Genomic DNA, 23,121 nt, shown 5'->3' on the forward strand with positions numbered 1-23,121 from the left:
AAGGGAAAAAAGTCACCATAAATATTTTGGTGATTGGCCCTGGCTGGTTTGGCTCAGCGGTTAGAGTGTTGGCCTGTGGTCCGAAGAAACCCAAGTTCGGTTCCCACTAAGGGCGCGTACCTTGGTTGCAGTTTGTCCCCAGCCCTGGTTGGGTTGTGCAGGTTGCAACCGCTCGATGTGTCCCTTTCACGTCGATGTTTCTCTCTATCTCTCTCCCTCCCACTCTATCTGAACAAAAAATGAAAAAATGTCCTCGGGTGAAGATTAAAAAAAAAATTTTTTTTTTGGTGATTGATCATGAGATGGGAAAGGCCCTGGCAGGTGTGGCTCAGTTAGTTGGGCGTTGGCCTGTACATCAAAAAGTGGCCGGTTTGACTCCCAGTCAGGGTTTCTGGCTCCATCCCCTGTAGGGGGCATGCAGAGGCAGCTGATGGATGTTCTGCTCTCACATCGATGTTTCTCCTTTCTCCCTCTCCTTTCCTCCCTTACTGAAAAATCAATAAAAATATTTTTAAAAAATAAGATGGGAAAGAACTACCTAAGTTAAAAAGAATAAAATGTGTAGTCATACATATTTTATAAGCATCAAAAATCATTAACTTAAAGGCAGAAGACAAACCAGGAAAAAATACTTGTCACCAATATGACAGTTAATATCCTTAATATATAAAATACTCAGGCAAACTAATCAGAAAATCATTAAATCCTTAATAGAAAAAAAAGTGATGAATAACGTGGACCCATATTTAATGTAGGAAGGAATACAAATCATTGGGAAAATATTCCTACTCTTGTTTGGACATAAGAAACATCCAGACCTGTAGAGAATTTTTATGAGTTTGAGCCAAACTGACAACATATACCGGGGAGCAAGATCTCAAATGCTCTGGAATAACAGTGTGCAGCCTCTTTTATACATTTGAGATTAAGGAGGGAAAGTAGGAAAATTACATCTGGCTGGTGTGGCTCAGTGGTTGAGTGTCGACCCATGCACCAAGAAGTCACTGGTTCCATTCCGGGTCAGGGCACATGCCCAGGTTGTTGGCCTGATCCTCGGTGGGGGGCATGTAGAAGGTGGCCAATCAATGTTCTGTCTCATCAATGTTTCTATCTCTCTCTCCCTCTCACTTCCTCTCTCTCTAAAATCAATAAAGGAAAAAAAATTTTTTTAAAGACAGTAGGAAAAGTACATACAGTGGGAGGAAGCCAGGTGGTGATTGAATTACAGGACAGTTAAGGAGATTTTGTGCTCTCTTGAGAGTTACCTTCTCCCAGGTATTACTTCAGGCATTTGCACAAGAATAATGGACAGGGCTGACTTAAAACCTTTCACTAAAAAGTTATGTTCCTGGGGTGTGCCTGCCCACCTCAACCCGCCCAGTTAGAGATCTCTGATCAGATCACCCTGCGATGTTACTTTCCATAGAACCCCCTTTTTCATCCATACTCACTTGGTAATTTTAACCAGTTTGTTGAACAAACTCATCACAGTCAAGTGTCACTGTCAACTCAAAATCTGGACTCATTTTCCCCCCCACCCTGGCATGGATTTTAAGGCCAGTCTCACTGCAACCCCTGGATGATAAGTAAGTAGCCGCATCGTTTTTTTGTTTTTGTTTTTGAAGAGAGAGAGAGGGAAACATCGATGTGAAAGGGACACATCGAGTGGCTACCACCTGCACGACCAACCAGGGCCGGGGACAAACTGCAACCGAGGTACATGCCCTTAGCGGGAACCGAACCCAGGTCTCTCCGGACCGCAGGTGGATGCTCTAACCATTGAGCCAAACCGGCCAGGGCAGTAGCCGCATTGTTAATTCATGCTTTAAGAATTCCATTCAAATAACCACAAGCTGGGTTTTTTAACTGAGATGTTTCTAAGGGAGCTTGCTACCCAGCAGGAAAACTGAGTTAGCAATTGTTAGAAAAATGAAACCATTTCATTTTCACACGTAGACAGTTGAGTTCCTCCATCAACTGGTTCTACTAGTATTGTCTAGAGACCAGTCCAATGGTGTGGACTCTCAGGCAGTGGAGAGTTTCTCCCCTGACTGTCTCATCAAGCACGTTTGGTTTCTCCTCTTGGTTTACTTCTCCCGTCTTGCTGGTGGCTGTTTCTGATCTTCCAGGGTTGGACTGGGGCAGGAGGGAGTTAGGGAAGGACAGAAGTGTAAACTGGCCCTGGGTGACAGGTGGCCTGGGTGCCTGCTGCTTCTTCCTGGTGTTGTGCCTCTTTGGGCCGCTGGGCCGCCCCCTGCCTTCCCCTGAGGCACTGCTCCTGAGTACCCTCCCCACCTCTGGTCTCGGCCCGCCACCCTCCATCCTCCAGGCGGTCCTCTTCCCAACTACTCATCTTCAGTGACTGGTGTCCCTACATGCCCTCCTGAAATCCAGGCTGCCCTTCCGCCTCCTCCCCTCCGACCCCAGGCCATGCCAGCCTGGTTTTCAGCAGCAGAGGAAATGGTCTTGTTAGCATATACTGAGTGTCCACTTCAACCAGGGGGTATCTCAGTCTTGGTTTCTGCTTAGGCGAGGGCTGGGCCAGGAGGAGGTGGAATGCAGAGAGACTTCTTAGCACAGAAGGAAGGCATGCAGCAAGCACAGGTGAAAACTTCGAGGTACACCACCACCTCTGCCTCTCCCCGGAGACCCGGAGCCACTCTCCTGGTTTAGAGTGTAACAGAGCCCTGCTTCCACCATCTGGGGGAGAGGAGAAACCCGAGAGAAGACATTCTTGGGGGGGGGGGGACGCCTGTGGAAGGAAATCTGGCCAGGACACATTGGGGGGGGGGGGGCTTTGAGATCTTGCTTTCGGATATGTCATCAATTTGGCTCAGATAAACTTATAAAAATTTTCTAGCCCTGGCCAGTCTGGCTCAGCTGTTAGAGCGTCAACCTGTGGACCAGAGAGTCCCAAGTTTGGTTCCCGCTAAGGGCACGTACCTCGGTTGCAGTTTGTCCCCGGCCCCGGTTGGGGTTGTATGGGTGGCAACCAGTTGATGTTTCTCTCTCGCATCGATGTTTCTCTCGCTCTCTCTTCCCCCCTCTCTCCCTCCCGCTCCATCTGAAGATAAATGCAAAAAATGTCCTTGGGTGAGGATAAAAAATAAATAAAAAGTAAATTTTTCTAAAAAAAAAAAAATAATAAGGATGGAGGCTGGGCTTTTTAGGAATCCACAGGTGTACATGGCCTTGTGTACATACACTTTTCTTTCTTTCTTTTTACAATTTTTAAATTGATTTTTAGTGAGAAAAGAAGGGAAAGGGAGAGAGAGAGAAACATTGATGCAAGAGCAAAACATCAATTGGCTGCACACCCCTTATTGAGGATCGAGCCCAAAACATGGGCACATGTCCTGACCCAGAATTGAACCAGCAACCTTTCAGTATACAGGACGATGCCCAACCAACCGAGCCACACCTGCCAGGGATGTACATACATTCTAAGCCCAGATGTAAGGACAGAAAGAGGCACTAGGGGCAGTGAATGATGCCACCCCCAGAAGAGAGGCAAGAATTACTAGTTTTCAAGCTAACCAGACCAGACAAACAATGGACAATATTTATTGACAGAGTCATGTATAATAGGTCTTTGCAAGGCCCCAAAGTCTTATCCAAGAACTCCATGTAACAGGGTGGTGCGACGTGCCAATGGGGTTCTTTCCGTGCCTGGGAGGTGACATATGGAAGCACTGTCGAAGAGACAGTGCTAAGTTGAGGATAGTCACTGCATTGCACAAGGTCAAGAAGGACCTATCTTTGGCTGGAGACTGTTCTTCCCAGATGCAAAAGGCCAGACGGGCTCAGCAGCCTCTGTCTGGAGGGGTCCTGGGAGGGAACAGCGGGTGTGGTCTGAGGGAACTAAAAGTCTTCAGAACAGCAACTACCCCTTCCCTCTCTGCTCTACCCACCACCTACCCCCCCCACTTCCTATAAGATTGGGAGAATTCCTCAACCCCCTCAAGTTTTCCAAAAATCCTTCCTCGTCATATTTACCAGAAACTAGAACGTGAACCTTGATTAAATATTTGAACAAAACTCGATCTTGGAACCTACCACATAGACCCACATAGAAATGTCACAGCATGAGGACACAGAAGTGAGCTCACTTGTCCCTAACATGACCCAGTTTGTGATTGTATGAGTCAAATGATTACAACAAGACAGATTTCACAATGCCACCATAAGGCACCTCCATGTCCTGTTCATACATAATTCCACTCCCGTCTACCCCCTGACAGTGCAGCCAAAACACGACTTGGTTAAATCTCCTAGTGCACTAGTGTGTGTGTGTGTGTATACACACCTCACTTTATATTTCCAAAGCATTGTAGAATTATTAAATCTAGTTAGTGGGATGCCAGATGATTGATAGATCATTGGGCTATTTCAACTAGTCTGTGAATTTGAAAATATAAAACTCTGGGATAAAAAACATGTAAATGTATCAACCTCACAGTGTCTGTGCTGTGCATAGATTATTTAAAACCTTGCTATTTAAGCCTGCCGAGTGTGGCTCAGATGGTTGAGTGTCAACCCATGCACGAAGAGGTTGCCAGTTTGATTCTTGGTCAGGTCAGGGCACATGTCTGGGTTGCAGGCTCAATCCCCAGTAGGGGGCATGTAGGAGACAGCCAATCAATGTGTCTCTCTCACTGATGTTTCTCCCTCTCCCTTCCTCTCTTCTCTAAAATCAATAAAAACATATTCAAAAATAAGTACAACCTTGGTACTTAAATTTTTTGAGATTTTTGACTTTTATTTTTTCATAAGAATTGTTCTCCCTCTAACCCTCAGCTCTTTGGAGGAAATGCACAATGTCCTTTTATGGTCATTCATGGTAATGATATTTATCAGATTAAAAACAGTTGTTGGGTTTGGCAGATTCTTATTTTCAAAAATACCTTGGTTGTAGTTACCTGTTTTTAAACCCTGTTGTAGTAAGTATGAATAAGTAAGTATTAATATTAGCATTTTAAATACTACTGGTATGTCAAAGATAGACAATTTTTTTTTTTAAGTAGTGTGGTGTTTTAAAGGCTATCCAGTAGAGCTGCACTCATTCATTTCAAAGCAGAAGGGACAGTCCCCTTCCAAGGAGCTCGACACTGGCTCTGGGTGTATATCTAGGAGGCCACGGTTCCCTAGAGAAAGGCACTTGGGCGTAGTCCTGTGTGTACTCACAGTCCATAATTATCATCAACTGCTGTTGGAGGTCCCTTCTTACATACTGGACACCTGAGTTCAGAGGCAAACAGAAATGAATGGCAAAGCTCACAGCCTGAAATAAACCACGGTAGTGCGTGTTCCTTCTCTGACGCATGCCCGTGCCTTTCCCATTCCCCCACCACCCCCTCCTTCTCCCCAGAGATGTAAAGACAGGCACATTACCTTAGCCTTTCTCTCTCCTAAGCTCCAAGGGCCCTTCTTCTGCCTCTGTAACTTGTTTCCTGAGCCCACGCAGCCCAGCTGGCTCACTTCTTCTACCTCTGTGACTTTCTAAATAAACTTTCTCGTTTAATTTGAAAAAAAATAATAAACCCAAGGAAGGCTGTTGAAGGGAATGGAAGCTGGATTTCTGAGTCTGCCTTTGCTTTACCAAAGAAGCCTTTGAAAATTGAGAGTAGAGTGTTCAAACACTTGTCCTTGAATATTAGTGAATCCCTTGACTTAAAAAAAAATTTGTCTTTATATCTTTGCACCATTGTGAACCTTACTGGGAAGTAAAGTCAGATCATTTTGAGGAATTTCATTATGCCAAATAATACTTTTGATTATTTTTTTGTCTCTGCCATAATATTCAAATTTCTGAAAGACAGCTATTTTCTGAATCAGTTACTACGTAATGATTAGTGTGACAATGAAAAGTAGAAGGAGAGGTGTTTTGGTTTGGTCATTTTATTGTCATTAATAGAGTGATAAAAAGAGGTAAAAAAAACTATTTATCTCAAAAGCCCACTGATAAACCTAAAGTGTCCCCGGCCCCAGTTGGGGTCATGCAGGTGTCAACCAATCGATGTGTCTCTCTCACATTGATGTTGCTCTCTCGCTCTCTTTCCCCCTTTCTCCCTCCTGCTCTACCTGAAGGTAAATGCAAAAATGTCCTCGGGTGAGGATAAAAAAGAAAAGTTTCTTGTGAACCCAAAGGGTCTCAATTACCTTCAGTTCAAAATAATTCACAGGTCACAGTGGAACACTTTGTAGATGCCTGTTCTGAATCTCTACATCTTTAATCTTTGTGCCAGTTTTATTTATTTAAAAAAAATTTTAATTTACTTATGGATTTGAGAGAGAGGAAGGAGGGAGGGGGGAAAGAGAGAGAGAGAGAGAGAGAGAGAGAGAGAGAGAGATCAGTGTGTTGTCCCACTTAGTTATGAATTCATTGGTTGATTCTTGTATGTGCTCTGACCAGAGATCAAACCTACAACCTTGGTATATTGGGGTGCTGCTCTAACCAGCTGAGCTACGGCGCCAGGGCCACTGCGCCCGTTTTAGAACAAACTTCCCCCTCTTCAGTCTCCACAGGCAATTGCATCAGCCAAGGCTTGAGAGGGACCTGTCCAGCGGGGCCAAGGTCAGAAATGCCATGAAGACTGGAAAAGACAGGGAGCAGGGTGGGGCCACTGTCCTTTCTGCAGCTTTCAAGAGAATGGGGGACTTTGAGGCTCAGATCTAGCTTAACTTTTATTCAAATGCAGCAACTGTTTATCAAACACCTACTAATACTAAATCGTGTGCTAACAGCATCCAAGAATATTATCTTAATTCACACCGCAGAAGCATCTACATTCCGTGTAGGGGTACAGAGGGATGATGTCCACACAGAATTGCGTAGACCCTGTTGTTAAGCACGAACGCTCTGGATTTCTCCGCTTTCTCCACATTCAACTGCGCCCGGAAGCTGCGACCACAGAAACCTTCTGGAAATGCGAACACAGCACTTGCTCTGTTCTTCCCGGGAGACGGGCATATTGGGCTCTCCCACTGTACTGTACGCTCGAATCAATGTGTCGTGTTTGAGATCCAAAATCACCCACTGTTCACTTTAATGGAAAAATAAGGGACCACATGGTCGTTTTTCAGATGACTGTTCATGTAACCCCTACGTAGAATTTGACTCCACAGCAATATTTTTCTTTCCTTTTTTATTAGGCCGACTGGAAGATCAATATATAATTCGATTTGTGAAAGAAAAGCTAAAATCCATGCCTTGCAGGAATCAAGGTTACATTTTGGATGGATTCCCAGAGACCTATGACCAAGCCAAAGACCTGTTCATCCGTAAGTCTGAGCGCTCCCTCTGTTTTTTTTTGTTTTGTTTTGTTTAACATTTTTTCTTTATTGATTTGAGAGAGAGAGAAACATCGATGAGAGAGCACATTGATTGGCCACCTCCTGCATGCCCCTCACTGGGGATTGAGCCCACAACCTGGGCATGTGCCCTGACGGAGAATCGAACCTACAACCTCTCAGTGCATGGGTCAATGCTCAACCACTGAGCCACACCAGCTCCCTCTATTTTGAATATTTGCATTCAGATGAGGTGCAACTTTACTGTTCAGAGTAAAAATCACTCAATTAAAATTAGTGACTAGTAGTTAAAATAGCTAAATTTTTTGAGCTGTCCATAACAATAATAGATAATAACCACAACAATGTATATTTTGTTTTATTAGAAGATGACGAGGAAGAGGAGGAAGAAATGAAAGGCAAAATGTCTCCCTTTGATAAATTAATCATACCTGGTAAGTTTAAAATCTCTCTCCAAGGTCATAGTTAAAGGCATGCCACTTGATATTTCCTTGTACGAGAACAATCTTTTTGATATTAATAGGTTTTGTTTTGTTTTGTTTTGAAGTCAAATAATACACTTAAAATCAAATGTCCAAACTAAAGAATGCGTTGGGGATAAATATCAGGGATATTAAGGTTTTTTGAGAATGTTTATTTCTGCTGCTCCCTCCTGTAACAAAGCAAAACGTAGCCCGTCTGTTGATGCCCTGACTTCTGAGTCCGTTGGCAAGACCCCCAGGGACTGGATCACGGCTGCTCTGACCCGTTTCAGGGGCCAGCGATGCCATCATCTCTTCAGAGGACGTTTCAGAATCCAGCACTGAGACGGGGCAGGTAAAAGGCCTCCGGTTCACTGTTAACTCCACGGCAAGTTTGCTCTATCATATATTTACAGAGATTTCACAATGTACTGTCGGGAGAGAGGCACAGACCACTTATTCCACGAAAAGGGAGTTGCTGAGTAACTAGTGGGCATTTCTTCTGACCTCGCCGTGAACTTCAAAAGTTTTTCCTCTTTCTCTATTTTTTGAATCGCTTAGTATGAGGTGTAATCATAGGAGGAAATTTTTGGCCCAGATGATAAATACAAGCTGTTTTCAACAACTTAGTACAGGTTGTTTCTGGAAGGGGGAGAATCCCCTCCACCCCCTTTCTTTAGTTCTTGCAGCTGGACTAATAATAAAATAACAAAACTGACACAAGACTGGATTAACAGAAGAAGAAACGTCGTACATGTGCATGGGAGAATCACAATAAGATGCTCAGATGATAAAGTGAGAGTCAAAGGAATGATCGAACCAGATTCCTTTTTATACCCTTTAAACAAAGAAACAATGCATTGATGAGAAACTGGCAGAAGAAAGGAGGTCAGTGCACATTAAAAAGGAATCTAGCCCAGCAAGTGTGGCTCAGTGGTTGAGCATTGACTCATGAAGAGGTCACCAGTTCGATTCCCAGTCAGGGCACTTCCCCAGGTTGTGGGCCAAATCTCCAGTGGGGGGCATGCAGGAGGCAGCCAATCGATGTTGTCTCTCATCGATGTTTCTCTCTCTCTCTTCCCTCCCTTCCTCTCTCTAAAAAAAAAAATCAATAAAGAAAAAAAATTTTTTTTAAAAGAATTTAAGCAAGTTTTGCGTACCTCTTAGTCAGGAATCTAAACAAAGTCTGGACTTGACTAGTAAACTGAAAGGCATTGCAAGGCCGATGCATGCACGCTTTCCATTCTGAAGTCCCTGCACTCTGAGATTAGGTGGTCTCTCAGCCCTCAGGAGCAGGGAGGGCACCTGGCACTGGGAGATGATCTCCTGCTGTTCGGGGAACAGAGAGGGCAGGGTTTTCCCCTTGCACAGATGGTTCTTTAAGTACCTTTAATTCAAAACAATCAATATGCCATTGTGGGATATCTTGGGGTTGCCTGCCCTGGGCCCCGACAGTTGTAACTCAGAAGGGCCTGCTCACTTGTGTCAAAGTCCCCCAGAAAGTCAGTTCCTGGCTGTAACCCTCTCCACCTGTTGGTCCAGGCACAGCTCACGATGAAGCCGACGGAGGCACCGGGACCACCAGCGAGCGGCCATCCTCAGGGATGGAGGTTAATGGCAGGAACAGGAAAGGGGTGGGTTGTCTCAAATTTCCCATCCATTTATGTATTTGCCTCAGTCCATTACTCTAAATAACCAGGTCTATCCAGTTCATGAGCGTTTCTCACTTCTGGGCAATATTTATTCATTGCATCCTCACGTTCTCCCTGGGCACAAATAAATAAAACTCAGCTCAACTAACCATTTGCCAGACAGCGGGCACTCCAGATGAGCTCCTGCAATCTCTGCACAATCCTGCAAGGCGGGATTACTCCCGTTTACTCGTTCCAGAAGCGAAAGCCCGGAGACTATCCAGCCCACCTCGCTGGTCAGCAGGAGCGCTGAGACTCACACCAGGTCTCCTCACCCCACTGCCTCCAAAGGACAGAGCGAATGAAAGTCCCCATAAGATAAGGAAATGGAGACAGATAAAATGACGACTGATTCTTACGGTCCATGATCCAGGGTCCATGGACACAGGCCAGACAGGCCCAAGATGGTATCTATTTAGAATGTTTAGTATGTGTTTAGTAAATTACTCTATTTCCAGAAATTATATTTATTTTCTATCTTCCTGAAAGTAATTAGAGCCCTGGCCGGTTTCGCTCAGTGGTTAGAGCATCAGCTCTCGGACCAGAGGCCCGGGTGCAGTCCCGCTAAAGGCACGTACCTCTGTTGCAGTTTGTCCCTGGCCCCAGTTGGGGTTGTGTCGATGTGTTTCTCTTTCTCTCTTCCTCCCTTTCTCCCTCCTGCTCTATCTCAAGATAAATGTGGGAATGTCCTCGGATGAGGATAAAAAAAAGAAAAGAAAAGAAATTAGAGCATTGTTTCACTTGTATCCGCAAGATTTTAATTTCCAGAGGTGACTGAGTGACCACACAAGAGGTTAGTGCCGTTGAGAGGAATGAATTACGTTTCCCCAGAGAAGGGGGCGTGCAGGGCCACACCGGCAAGCACCAGGTTTGGTCTAGAGGCAGAAGCAGGCGGCAGGGGAAAGTCTAGAACACAGCCTTTCGTGGGGTTTCCACGGGAAGAGCAAGGCAGGGCAGAGTTAACAGCTTTTTTCAGAGGACTGGATGGTTTGCGTAATTCCAGTGGTCTCTGGCCTCTAGTCGCCTGGTACCTGGCCCTGGATGATTTCTGGCAGGGGAAATGTTGGCCTGGTGTGTCTTATACAAAGGGGACAGTTGATTTGCATATGAGAGGCTTGCTCCTGGTTAAGCTGTTAACTATGTTTAGAGACTAGCTAGCCCTGGGAGGGACAGCCTCCCGTCCTGTTCCGTAAGGCCCCCTCCAGATGTCAAAACATCGTAAGATACAGAAAACAACATGATTAATACAAGCACCCGTGCTTGATTTGAGTGACCACACGTTTGAATCTATGGTAATCCAGGCCTGAGGGTAAATCATTGCATTTTATCTCCACTGTTAGCATATATATCCAATTTGATTCTTTTCAGAACTCCTAGTTGAGACACGTCTCAAGTTGCGCCTGCCTGATAAATATGGAAACATTTGTTAAATTTTAATTTTCACATGACTCTAGATAGTCAAATACAGTGACCTCTTTGTTTTGTACTATCTTACCAAGCAGAAATCTACTGCTTGCTGTCCACAGTTAGCCAGCACAAGAAAAGGAGATGTTCTGAATAATTCTCTCAAGATACTGCAAAGTCCTGACGTTCTCCCTGAATCCTAAAAGATAGAGGGTTTTATTTTATTTTATTTTTTATTTTTATTTTTTAATCCTCACCCGAGGACATTTTTCCATTTTTTGTTCAGATAGAGTGGGAGGGAGAGAGAGGAAGAGAGAGAGAGAGAAATATCGATGTGAAAGGGACACATCGAGTGGCTGCCACCCGCACGACCAACCAGGGCCGGGGACAAACTGCAACCGAGGTACGTGCCCTTAGCGGGAACCGAACCCAGGTCTCTCTGGACCACAGGCCAACGCTCTAACCGCTGAGCCAAACCGGCCAGGGCAAGATAGAGGATTTTAAAGATATACCATCTAGGGGGAAATATATTTCATCATATTAAAATTGTTTGAAAATTGGAAGCCAAGTATATCACTCATTATTCATAATATTTGATTAACTGGAATCTTCCATCTCCCAATCATTAGAAAAAAGATGCAGTATTTATTATATTTTGAAATTCTTAGATTTTTGACAATTTTTTAAATTTATTGATTTTTTAAAAAGAGAGATAAAGGGATAGAGGGAAAGAGAGAGAAACATTGATTTGTTGTTCCACTTATTTATGCATTCACTGGTTGATCCTTATATGTGCCCTGACTGGGCATCGAACCTGCAGCCTCGGCATATCAGAACGACCTCTCTAGCCAACTGAGCTACCCAGCCAGGTCCCAGAATAACTAAATTTTGACCTAGATAACTGACGTCATGGAGCTTATAGACACTCAATTTCCAGTGAATTTGTTCACATAATTCCTATTTAAGTACCCTAGTAGCATCCTGGGTCCAGTTGTATCCTTTTCAAAATATAGCTACTCAGAAAAATCAAATGATCAAAGATGAGCATCTAAATACATTAAATTGGGTCAGAATAGTGGTGGTATCAGACTGTGGCTATGCTCTGTCCTCAACCTTTGTTTTCACTGTTCACGCACAAAGCCAACAGTGTTCACAGGTGTTCCATGTGCCCCAGGGCACACCCTGCTCAGGGCTCTGCACGGAACACCTACTTGTCTTGCTTATTCAAGAAAGCATATTAGAATGCAATGAAGTGAGAGTGGCATTATTATGTGGCAAACCAATACAATTTCTGGATAAAAATTAAAGCAGTCCCAAGCTTCGCAGGCAATTTGCAATGTCCATGATGGCTGATCAGTATATTCCGGTCTTGTCGAGGACATCTGAGAGTAGCATCTCGCCTAGAAAGTTAATTTCACTGACCTGCACTTTAATCACTCATTCATTCACTCCACAAATATCCATTGAACTTATACTAGAAACTGGAGAAACAGCTGCTTTCATGGTTTTCAAGAAAATCACAGGTGGGTGAAATGTCACTGTCAACACAACCTGGGGGTCAAAACTTAGATAAGCGCTGACCATGTAGTGTTGGACATAGATGTTTCTTAGCCAGCGGCATGAAGTAAGGCAAGTGCTGGATCCGTGGAAAAGTAAATTCTCAAGGGGAGTCACCGTTTATATTAATTTGGCGAATCAGCTATTAAAGCACTTCGCTCGTAGCCACCGGTCTCTGGGGATTGACTGAGAAGCTGAGGATGGATGCCTCAGGGTTATTAGAGATTTGCCGTTTACAATTTCTGCTGCTTTTATTAAAATAAAGGAAGGAAGGGAGGGGAGAGGGAAGGAAGGAAGGGCTGGAAGGAGGAAGGGAAAGAAAAATAATAGATCCTTCAAGTACCAACTGGTTGGGCCTCAGCGGGCAGTCTCTAAAAATGCCTGATTTGTGTGTATTTAACCTCCCGTTTCTCAGGCCATTGACAGCACGTGAGGTCTCAGCTGCCACCCAGGCAGTTTTCCTGTCCACCAGCACCTGCTAGTTACATAACCTGCTCTGTCACTTAGCTAACTCAGGAGCCCCTCCGTCTCCCCAGAATTTGTCTGTGCACTGGACGCCTCGGACGAGTTCCTGAAATTCCGGGTGATGAATCTCCCCGAGAGCGTTGTGGCAGGCACCCACTACAGCCAGGACCAGTTCCTCCGGGCTTTGAGCAACTACCGGGACATCAATACCGAAGATGAGACGGTCTTCAACTACTTCGATGAACTTGAAATCCACCCAATACACATTGGTATGAAATGACCCCGAGGATAATGTGAATGTGGAAAGCCACTGCCAGTGTCTGGACCAGCCCCAGCCAACCCCAGAGCAAGACCAGGTCGGGCCGGGCAGGGGAGGACGGAAGTATCACAAGGTCACAGGATCAACAGGCACTTCTCCTGGGGAGTCCTACTGGAGGCTTTGGTGGTGGCGTGTTGTTATATGAAAACACATGGATATATTATGAAGCGGGATACCAAATTTGTAAAGGGCATTTCAAAGAAATGTGTTTGCTGCTGGCTGCTCTGGGCCATTTCCCCAGCTTTCTTGGGGACTACGAGCCATCACTGTTAACATTGGGGGGCACTAGTGCTCTTCACAGAGCCCCTCCTGGCCTTTGGACCGGCCAGCTGACCCCCATAGCTACTCAGAAAAGCAAATAGCCCTTTGTTGCATTTTCCCATGTTCCCCTAAACACTTTCCTCGGAACTTAGCCCACAATAAGCACCCAGGGTGTGATCTCTCATCATCCTCACCATCATCATGGTTCCTGGCTCCAAACCTCAGCTCTCATGGCTGTTTCAACTCCACTTGGCTTGGTGAACCTCTAAACTTCCTTTCTGCTTTTCTGAGCACACACTTGTCCTCCTTTAGTGAGAAAGCCCCAGCTTGGTGGGAGCTTAGTGGCTGGGCCAACCCCTTGAGCCTCCCGAGGCCTCTCTTCACCCCCAAGAGCCAGATGGGCCAGCATTTGGACCCTGGAGTATTGGGAGCCTTAGAGCTAATGTCAGGAGAACTGATTCCAGTTCTGGCTCATTTTTCTCATCTGTGAAACAATAGAGTAATCCCTGGCTTGTAGAGTTTTTCCAAACGGTAAAGATAAGAGATAGGAAGTATCTGGCACTTTGAAGGAGTTCAAATTTTGTTTTTACTACCAATATGAAGCCATAAAATGACCTACTAAGAAAAAGATAACACTTCTTATAAATCTGCACTGTTGGAAGTGACTGGGTTTTGCCTTTGTCAGACTGTCTGTGGATATTGGATATATTTTATTTTTATAATTTCTATTTATTGATTTTAGAGTGAGAGGAAGGGAGAGGGAGAGAGATAGAGAAATCGATTGGCCACCTCCTGCGTTCCCCCCATTGGGGATTGGGCCTACAACCTGGGCATGTGTCTTGACCAGGAATCGAACCTGCGACCTCTTGGTGCATGGGTCGACACTCAATCACTGAGCCACACTGGCCGGGCTATTGGATATATTTTACATATTCTATATGTAAAGCTAAGGATCTGACACCTACTAGTAGAAAAAGTCCTTTACCCTATTTAATTAGAGAACTAAGAAAAAATGGTGAGCAAATGTCACAAAAATAGTAATTGTCATCTTTTCAGTAAAACCCCAGAAATTATTTCTGGAAAGATCAGGAGAGCCCTAGGGAGAAATGTTGAGAGACACAGAAATGACGAGAGGAATGAATGACCACTGTGTTCCTGTCTCGTTCTATGCCCAACACATTTGGCCTCATTTCCATGCTGATAACTGGGAGATAAAAGTAAAGGGGAGAAATGTGTCCTAAGGATGGACATAGGGAGGATGTCAAGGTCAGGGGTGCAGCCTGGCCTCAGAAGGGTCCGGAATGGCCTGGAAAGATGCTGGCACCCACATTCTTTCTGCATCTCTGAACTCCTCTTTTCTGTCCTGTCCTTCACTCTCTCGCTCTTTGGGCCAGAATCTCTGTCTCCTCTCTGGCTCACGCGGTGGGGCAGCCCTACAGCCCAGGGTTTCCATGTTACACTGAAGCCACGCCTGGAGCTGGACGTGACTTTCCGTCCTAACTCCACTTTCCAAGAGTCAGAGACCACGTGGTGCCCATTTGGTCCTGTGCCCATCCCCGCCCAATCCACAGTCCTCACCCCCACCCGGGGTCAGCACAGAAGTATTGCCTGGGGCAGCACTGCCCTCTGTGAGCCCTTCCTCCAAAAGTGAACCTTCTCAAAGATGCTTCAGAGCTCTTTCAAACACACCAAGGTTGTGACTACTGTACAAGAGGAATCAGGAAAACGCACTTACAGGCTAGGATTCAGGCACCCACGGACAGACGTGTTTTGTTTTTGTTTCTGCCTCTTTTTTTTGGCTTGCTTCTACCCACTGATACATTGTCCCTGTTCTTTCCCTCTTCCCAGGGCAGAAGCTGGCGTGCCTCTAGTCTAGGTCAAGGTTATGTTGTGTACACATGGGGTGGGGAGGAGAGCATCCGTGGCTGTACGTGGGTGTGGGGTGAGGGAGAACGGTCTGGAGGTGCCGAGTAGCAAAAGGCATCCAAGGAACACCCTTGTATGCAGACGGAAACCTTCCGAGGAAACCCAAAAGAGAGGCGCAGAGTTGACTATTTAGTGACTGTGGGGGAACTCATTGTTACCCACAAGTCTTTCTTTTCTTGGTCCTGATATTAACATTACTCAGAGAGTCTGTAGTTTGGACTTTGTCCTTCTCAAGTAGGCTAACTGAAATGGTTCATTTTTTTTTTTAAATCATCCTCACCTGAGGACATTTTTCCATTTTTTGTTCAGGTAGAGTGGGAGGGAGAGAGAGGAACAGAGAGAGAGAGAGACATCGATGTGAAGGGACACATCGAGTGGTTGCCACCCGCACAACCAACCAGGGCCGGGGACAAACTGCAACCGAGGTACGTGCCCTTAGTGGTAACTGAACCCGGGTCTCTCTGGACCGCAGGCTGACGCTCTAACCGCTGAGCCAAACCGGGCAGGGCAAAATGGTTCATTTTTAAAATAAATTAAAACATGTCCAAAATAATTGATTCTCAGAAACAGAAAACAAAAGAAACCTGGAGGTTACCCAGTCTGGCCTCCAAAGGATGTAGGACTTCCTTCTGTGAAAACCTCCACATGCAGTTTTCCAGTCTTTGCTTGAATGTTTCCAGGGATGGAGAGCTCACTCCTTTGAGGAAGTCCATTCAACCCCAACCCCACCCTATCCATCCACTTAAATTAATTAACAGTGACTGTCAGAACTCAAAGACTGGAGCCCAGTCTTCCTCCCTGCATTTTCCCAACACTAGTCTGATGTTACAGTTAGACAAGAAATTCTGAACTATGCAACTAGAGAAGGAAACCCCAGAGTGGTAATTCACATAACTTAACCATCACAAGTTGATAGTGATGAAGAATTTTCCCAAATATGGGCTCAGAATACATTGCAGGCAGGCCCAGAATGTAAGTATGTGTTCATCACCTTCCTCTCTCCTTGTATTTAAAGACATAGGAAAACTTGAAGACACTCAGAACAGACTCGCTATCAAACAGCTTATCAAAGAGATTGGGGAGCCTCGCAATTATGGTTTAACGGAAGAGGAGAAGGCGGAAGAGGAGCGGAGGGTTGCCGAGGAACGCATGGCCAGGGAGGCCATCGAGGAAGCGAACCGGGAGCACAGGGAAGCCACGGAGACAGCAGAGAAGATTGCTCGCTGGGAGGAGTGGGTGAGTGTGTGTGTGCGCAGGCGTGTGTGTATGTGTGCAGGCTTGTGTTTGTGTGCATGTGCGTGCACCTGTGTAGGGTCCCTGCAAAGCCTTTGAGGCCAGTTGTACTTCCAATCCTGCTAACAGAGAAATGGCACAGAAATACTCCAGGTAAGTTCTGTTTGTTAGTTTATTTAGTCCTATGTACCATTTCAGAAACAATGCCCATAATCTTTTGCTTAGTATAGATCATAACAATAGTAACTAGCTGTAACCAGTAGCATTAATAATATGTATCCCTGTACATGTGTCAAATTTCATTTGATTTTCCTCCATTTACCCATCTTGCCTGGGTGGTCAGCCTCGTTCCACCCTGCTCATTCCCAGGTTGCACTGAGTCTTACCTAGTCCGCTTCCTGCAGCAGTGCTCAGAGCCTCGTGGCTCTCCACTCCACAGGGTCAGTGCTTCTCACCTGAGTACCGGGCTCTGCCTTCCCGCTGCCGTCCCAACCCCACCCCATCCCTCCAGTCTCTTCCCATGCAGCCTTCTTTCTTTTTCTTATCCTCACCGGAGAATATTTTTCCTTTTTTCTTGATCAGTTAGGGTAGGAGGAAGAGAGAGAGAGAAACATCGATGTGAAGGGACACATCGAGTGGCTGCCACCCACACAACCCAACCAGGGCCGGGGACAAACTGCAACCGAGGTACGTGCCCTTAGCGGGAACCGAACCCAGGTCTCTCTCTGGACCGCAGGCCGACGCTCTAACCGCTGAGCCAAACCGGCCAGGGCATCATGCAGCCTTCTAAAAGAGTTGTTCCATGGCCATTCTTTGCTTCAAGTCTTCCCAGGCTGACCATCGCATTACATAAAAGTCCAAAAACTCCTTTAAAATTTATTTATTTATTTTGAGAGAAAGGGAGAGAAAATCATCGATTTGTTGTTCCACTTGTCCATGCATGTATTGGTTGACTCCTGCATGTGCCCTGACTGAGGATTGAACCCGAAACCCTGGCATTATTGGGGTGATGCTCCAACCGAGCTACAGGGCCAGGGAAAGTCCAAACTCCTTATGGGGCCCCCAAGGCCCTTGGTGACTGCCCAGTGCATTGAAACCTGCGCCACCCGCGTGACTAGTTGCCTCACATTTTTTGTCTTTACTAGAAGTCATCTTTCCAATGAGACCTTTCCTGGACATCAGCCATATTTAAATGTTCAACACCTGCCCTGGCTGTGTAGCTCAGTTGGTTAGAGTGTCATCATGATACACCAAGATTGCAGGTTCAATCCCTGGTCGGGCCACATACAAAAATCAACCAGTGAATGCCCTGGCTGGTTTGGCTCAGCGGTTGGAGCGTCGGCCTGTGGACCAGAGAGTCCTGGGTTTGGTTCCCACTAGGGGCATGTACCAAAGGAAAAAAAAAATCAACCAGTGAAGGCATAAATAAGTGGAACAACAAAATCGATGTTTCTCTCTCTCTCTCTCTCTCCCCCCAGCTTCCTCTCTCAAATCAATCAATAAAATAAAGTTTCAACCCCTGCCCCTCTCCAAAACATGTCATATCCCCTTTTATAATTTTTAATTTCTCTCTTTGCACTTATTCTTTCTATTGTACAGAAGGAAGGAAGGGTGGGAAAGAAGGAAGGAAGGAAGAGAGGGAGGGTTGGAGGATGTCCTCATGCTCATAGCCGTGTGCCCAATTGTCTCCTTAGCATATATTTCTAAGTTTGCTAGGTCAGGCTATGCATATGTGGTTTCATTTCTGATACACATTTCTGAGCTACCCTCCGGCAAGGGTAAACAAGTTCATGCACTGTTTACGGTGTGTTTCCCTCCAACCCTGCTTTCTCAATTTTGCACACACAGGCCACTCTGATAAACAACAACCGATCTCATTGTTTTAGTTTTCATGCCTCAGATCACAAATTTAACAACTTTCCCTACGTCAGTTCGGGATTTACATTTCTTCTTATGTCCCCACGTTCCCTCTGCCCATGCTTGAGCCGTGTGTGTGTGCGTTTTTATTATTATTTTGCAAGAACAACTCCTGATAAGGAAGGCCGAGAAAAACAGGAATGGCCCCAGGGGATGACGTCCTCCCAAGTTGTCCAAATCCGGCTCCACGCTCTTTGTAGGTCCGTTGCCTTGTACGTGTTACTCTCTGTCCCAGTTACTCTGTGTTCCAGGATAAAATGAGGATGGTTATAGCATCTACTTCAAAGAGTCACAGTGGTGATTAAAGAGTTAATATTGTAAAATCATGCCGACAGTACCTAGCAAATAGTGTGCACTCCCATCATATCTTAGCTTTTTATAATACGTTGTAAATAGTTTTTCGTAGCTCATTTATCCTTTAACATCATTTATGGTGTTTCTTCTGGTCATAAAAATACTTGTGTTTAGATGTAGTCAAATCCATCAGTCTTTTCCCATTTTGATTTATGGGTTTGCTGTTTTGCTGGGAAAGACCTCTTTATTATTATTTTTTTTCCTCACCTGAGGACATTTTTCCATTTTTTGTTCAGATAGAGTGGGAGGGAGAGAGAGAGAGAAACATCGACGTGAAAGGGACACATCGAGTGGTTGCCTCCTGCACGACCCAACCAGGGCCGGGGACAAACTGCAACTGAGGTACATGCCCTTAGCAGGAACCAAAGCCTGGTCTCTCTGGCTCGCAGGCCAACACCCTAACCACTGAGCCAAACCAGCCAGGGTGGAAAGACTTATTTAAAAAAAAAAAAAATCAGTTAGGACTCTTTATCTTGCAAATGACAGAAAAGTAAAGTTAAAATGGCTTAGAAGTAAAGAAAACTGATGGAGTCTGGCTGCTGTGGCTCAGTGGTTGAGCATCCTCCCAGGCACCAGGAGGTCGCTGGTTCGATTCCCAGTCAGGACACATGCCCAGGTTGTGGGCCCGATCCCCAGTGGGGGGCATGCAGGAGGCGGCCAGTCCATGTTCTCTCTCATCGATGTTTCTCCCTCTTTCCCTCTCCCTTCCTCTCTCTCTCAAATCAATAAAGAAAAAAAATTTTTTTTTTAAAGAAAATAATGGAGTCACAAAACAGACAAGTCCAGAGGTAGGACTGTCTTCAGGCAAGGCTTGATACAGTGATTCAGATGACATCACGAAAGACCTGGGGTCCCTTCCTCTGCTCCATCTTCTTTGTCAGCGTTGTCCTGGGCCTCTCCCTGATGCGTCCATGGACAGGAGGTGGGCTGGACTGATGTGCTGAAGTCCCACCTCAACCACTAGCCTGAGAAGGAAGATTTCTTAAAGGAAATATGGAATTACTCTTCCCAAGGGAGTGTGGCTGTGTGCTGAGGAAGGAATAACAAATGTCCACCACCACAGCAATACCTTCCAGACCTCCTAGCACTTCTATGAACCTTTCTTCTCTCTCTTCTCCCCTTTCTTCCTCCCTTCCCTCCTTCCCTCCTTCCCTCCTTCCCTCCTTCCTTCCTTCCTTCCTTCCTTCCTTCCTTCCTTCCTTCCTTCCTTCCTTCCTTCCTCCCTTCCTCCCTTCCTCCCTTCCCTCCCTTCCCTCCTTCCCTCCCTCCTTCCTCCCTTCCTCCCTTCCCTCCTTCCCTCCTTCTTTCCTTCCTTATCTAGACAGCTAGAAATTATTTGTTTAAGAAGTGAGGTAGGGGTCCAGTTTATTGTTTTATTTTTTTAATATGCTTTTATTGATTGTTTTTTAGAGAGAGAGGAAGGGAGAGAGACAAACATCGATGTGAGAGAGAAACCTCCATTAGCTGCCTCCTGCACGCCCCCTACTGGGGGTCGAGCTGGCAACCCAGGCATGTGCCCTGACCAGGAATCAAACTGGGACCTCCCAGTCCTTGAGACAACACTCAATCCACTGAGCCACACAGCCTAGTGAGTTTATTATTTTCTTTCTTTTTTTTTTTTTATCCTCACCTGAGGACATTTTTCCATTTTTTGTTCAGGTAGAGAGGGAGGGAGAGAGAGGAACAGAAAGAGAGAGAGAAACATCGACGTGAAAGGGACACAAGTGGCTGCCGCCCGCACGACCAACCGGGGCCAGGGGCAAACTGCAACCGAGGTACATGCTCTTAGCGGGAACCGAACCCGGGTCTCTCAGGACCACAGGCCGACGCTCTAACCGCTGAGCCAAACCGGCCAGGGCAAGTTTATTATTTTCTAAATGACTAACCCATTGTCAACACCATTTATATCTATTTTCTGCTGGTTGGAAATGCCATCTTTACAGTAACATGGTGAATATTTATAGCATTACTCTAATGCATTGTGGGGTGCGTTGTACGAAAGTGTTCTCCCTTTTCTGACTATGTACCCCACTCCTAAATGTTCTGTTTGTAGAATAAACGACTAGAGGAAGTGAAAAGAGAAGAAACAGAATTCCTAGAGGCACAGTCTGCTCCCCTGAGGAACTATTTAATGACCTATGTGATGCCAACGCTCATGCAGGGTCTGAACGAGTGTTGTAGGGTCAGGCCAGAGGATCCTGTTGATTTTCTGGTAAGGTATTTAGGTTTTTTTGTTTTTTTAAAAAATATCAGTTTGAAAATAAAATATACCTGAATCTAAATGGGAAGTTAGTTGGCATAGAGAAATTGTGTGCCTGGTATTTGGGAAATAGCCTCTAATACCTTCACAGTCTATAATAAGAGTTTTACATTTTTTATTGAATTTATTGGGGTAACATTGGCTAGTAAAATTATATAAGTTTCAGGTGTACAATTCTATCGTACATCATCTGTATACTGTATTGTGTGTTCGCCCCCTCCCCCCCCAAGTCAAGTCTCCTTCCATCACCATTTATCGCCCATTTACCCTCTCCGACCTCCCCCACCCCTTTCTCTCTGGTAATCACCACACTGTTGTCTGTCTATGAGGTTTTTCTTAATCCCTTCACCTTTTTCACCCAGTCCCCCAAACCCCCTCCCTTTTAACAGCCATCAGTCTGTTTTCTGCTTCTATGAGTCTGTTTCTATTTTGTTTATATTGTTCATTAGATTTCACATATAGGTGAAATAATATGGTGTTTTTCTCTAAGTGACTGGCTTATTTCACTTAGCTATAGTAAGATTTTTATTACTCATTTGAAAGTAAAAGATTTATATACTTTTATTTTTAAATTGTAAACATTAATAGTACAAACATATGACTCATAAATACTTTGTAATATCTGCTGATTAATGACTTGCCTTTTTCCTTTGCTTCACTTACAGGCAGAGTATCTCTTCAAGAACAACCCTGCAACACAGTGAAGCTGGAAAGGCCTCGTGCCCTAACCCTTTACAGAGCTAGAGATGACTTTGACATTTGATTTGAAAAACTGCTTTGAAATATGTTTTCCCGGTTTTTGGAAAGTTCTTTTTTCCCCCTGCAAGCAAATATTTCATTAAATCGTTATAAAAAGCTACATGGCAATGAGTGACTACTTCATTAAACCTGTATTTGAGCCCTGGCCAGTTTGGCTCAGCAGTTAGAGTGTCCGCCCGAAGACTGAAGAGTCTCGGGTTCGATTCCCAGTCAAGGGCATGTACCTGGGTTGCAGGTTTGATCCCCAGCCCTGGTTGGGGTCATGCAGGAGGCAACCAATTAATGTTTCCCTCTCACATCAATGTTTCTTTCTCGTCTCCTTTCCTTCCTTTCCCTCTGTCAAAAAAAAAAAAAAAAAAAAATCAGTGGAAAAATACCCTCCAGTGAGGATTAACGAACAGAACAAGGTAAGTTGAAAGGTAAATTTGATAAGGTATCTGTGACGGAGCTCATGGGACAAACATTGATTTAATATTTCATTCTTAGTCCAAGTAGTCTACACACTAATGTTTCTGGTAATTTATAGTATAGGGAAAAGTAAGACTATATATTATTTGAACATGTAGGTTAATAAATTTACACAATTTGTTATGGCCCAAATACCAGTGGTGTTAGAAACAGAAACAAATTATAGGATGGTTGATGCTTTGCTGAGTCACAGGAAGTCAGATGTGATTGGTTTCCATAAGGTTGGTTTTTGAGTTCAGGGTCAGTGCCCTGACCCATGAGTCAGAGAGCATTAGAAACTTCTTGGTAGAAAAATTCACGTAAGAGAATGAATAATGCTAGTATTTGTGATAACCAGAAAGCTGCCCAATATTTGAAACTGACTGTACAGTACAGGCAACAGCAATCAATCCCTGTGGTCTCTTCCAGCTCTAAAGTCCTATAATCCCCAGAATTACACTGAACAAAAAATGTGTTTAGGTTTATTTTAATGGTATATCTATTTCATCCCTTTAGATAGTAATCTGAATACAACTGTGCTATTGTTTTTTATTTTGGTAAAATACACACCACATAAAATTTATCGTTATAGCTATGTTAAAGTGTGCAATTCAGTGGCACTAAGTACACTCAGTGCTGTCCACTCACCACCACCATCTAGCTCCAGAACTTTCATCACCCCAAATGGAAATCGTGTACCCATTAAGCAGCCATTCCCCATTATCCTCTCCCCCCAGCTCCTTGCGACCATTAATC

At 44.9% G+C, this 23,121-nt stretch overlaps 1 protein-coding gene across 4 annotated transcripts in view; it reads left to right on the plus strand.

Annotated features, from left to right (window-relative positions):
• AK7 (adenylate kinase 7) overlaps positions 1-21,863 on the plus strand; it is a 66,384-nt gene extending 44,521 nt beyond the window's left edge. For 2 of the 4 annotated variants that reach the window (XM_036279378.1, XM_036279397.1), the window contains 6 exons: positions 7,153-7,281; positions 7,677-7,745; positions 12,961-13,158; positions 16,411-16,631; positions 20,953-21,111; positions 21,825-21,863. In XM_036279378.1, coding sequence (XP_036135271.1) covers positions 7,153-7,281; positions 7,677-7,745; positions 12,961-13,158; positions 16,411-16,631; positions 20,953-21,111; positions 21,825-21,863 — 815 coding nt within the window. The remainder of the gene's footprint in view (positions 1-7,152; positions 7,282-7,676; positions 7,746-12,960; positions 13,159-16,410; positions 16,632-20,952; positions 21,112-21,824) is intronic. The other 2 variants (XM_036279388.1, XM_036279404.1) reach the window with 2 other exon arrangements.
• Positions 21,864-23,121: the final 1,258 nt, after the last annotated feature.

Source organism: Molossus molossus, unplaced genomic scaffold, assembly GCF_014108415.1.
Source record: "Molossus molossus isolate mMolMol1 unplaced genomic scaffold, mMolMol1.p scaffold_m16_p_1, whole genome shotgun sequence".
In the NCBI taxonomy this organism is placed as follows: domain Eukaryota; kingdom Metazoa; phylum Chordata; class Mammalia; order Chiroptera; family Molossidae; genus Molossus; species Molossus molossus.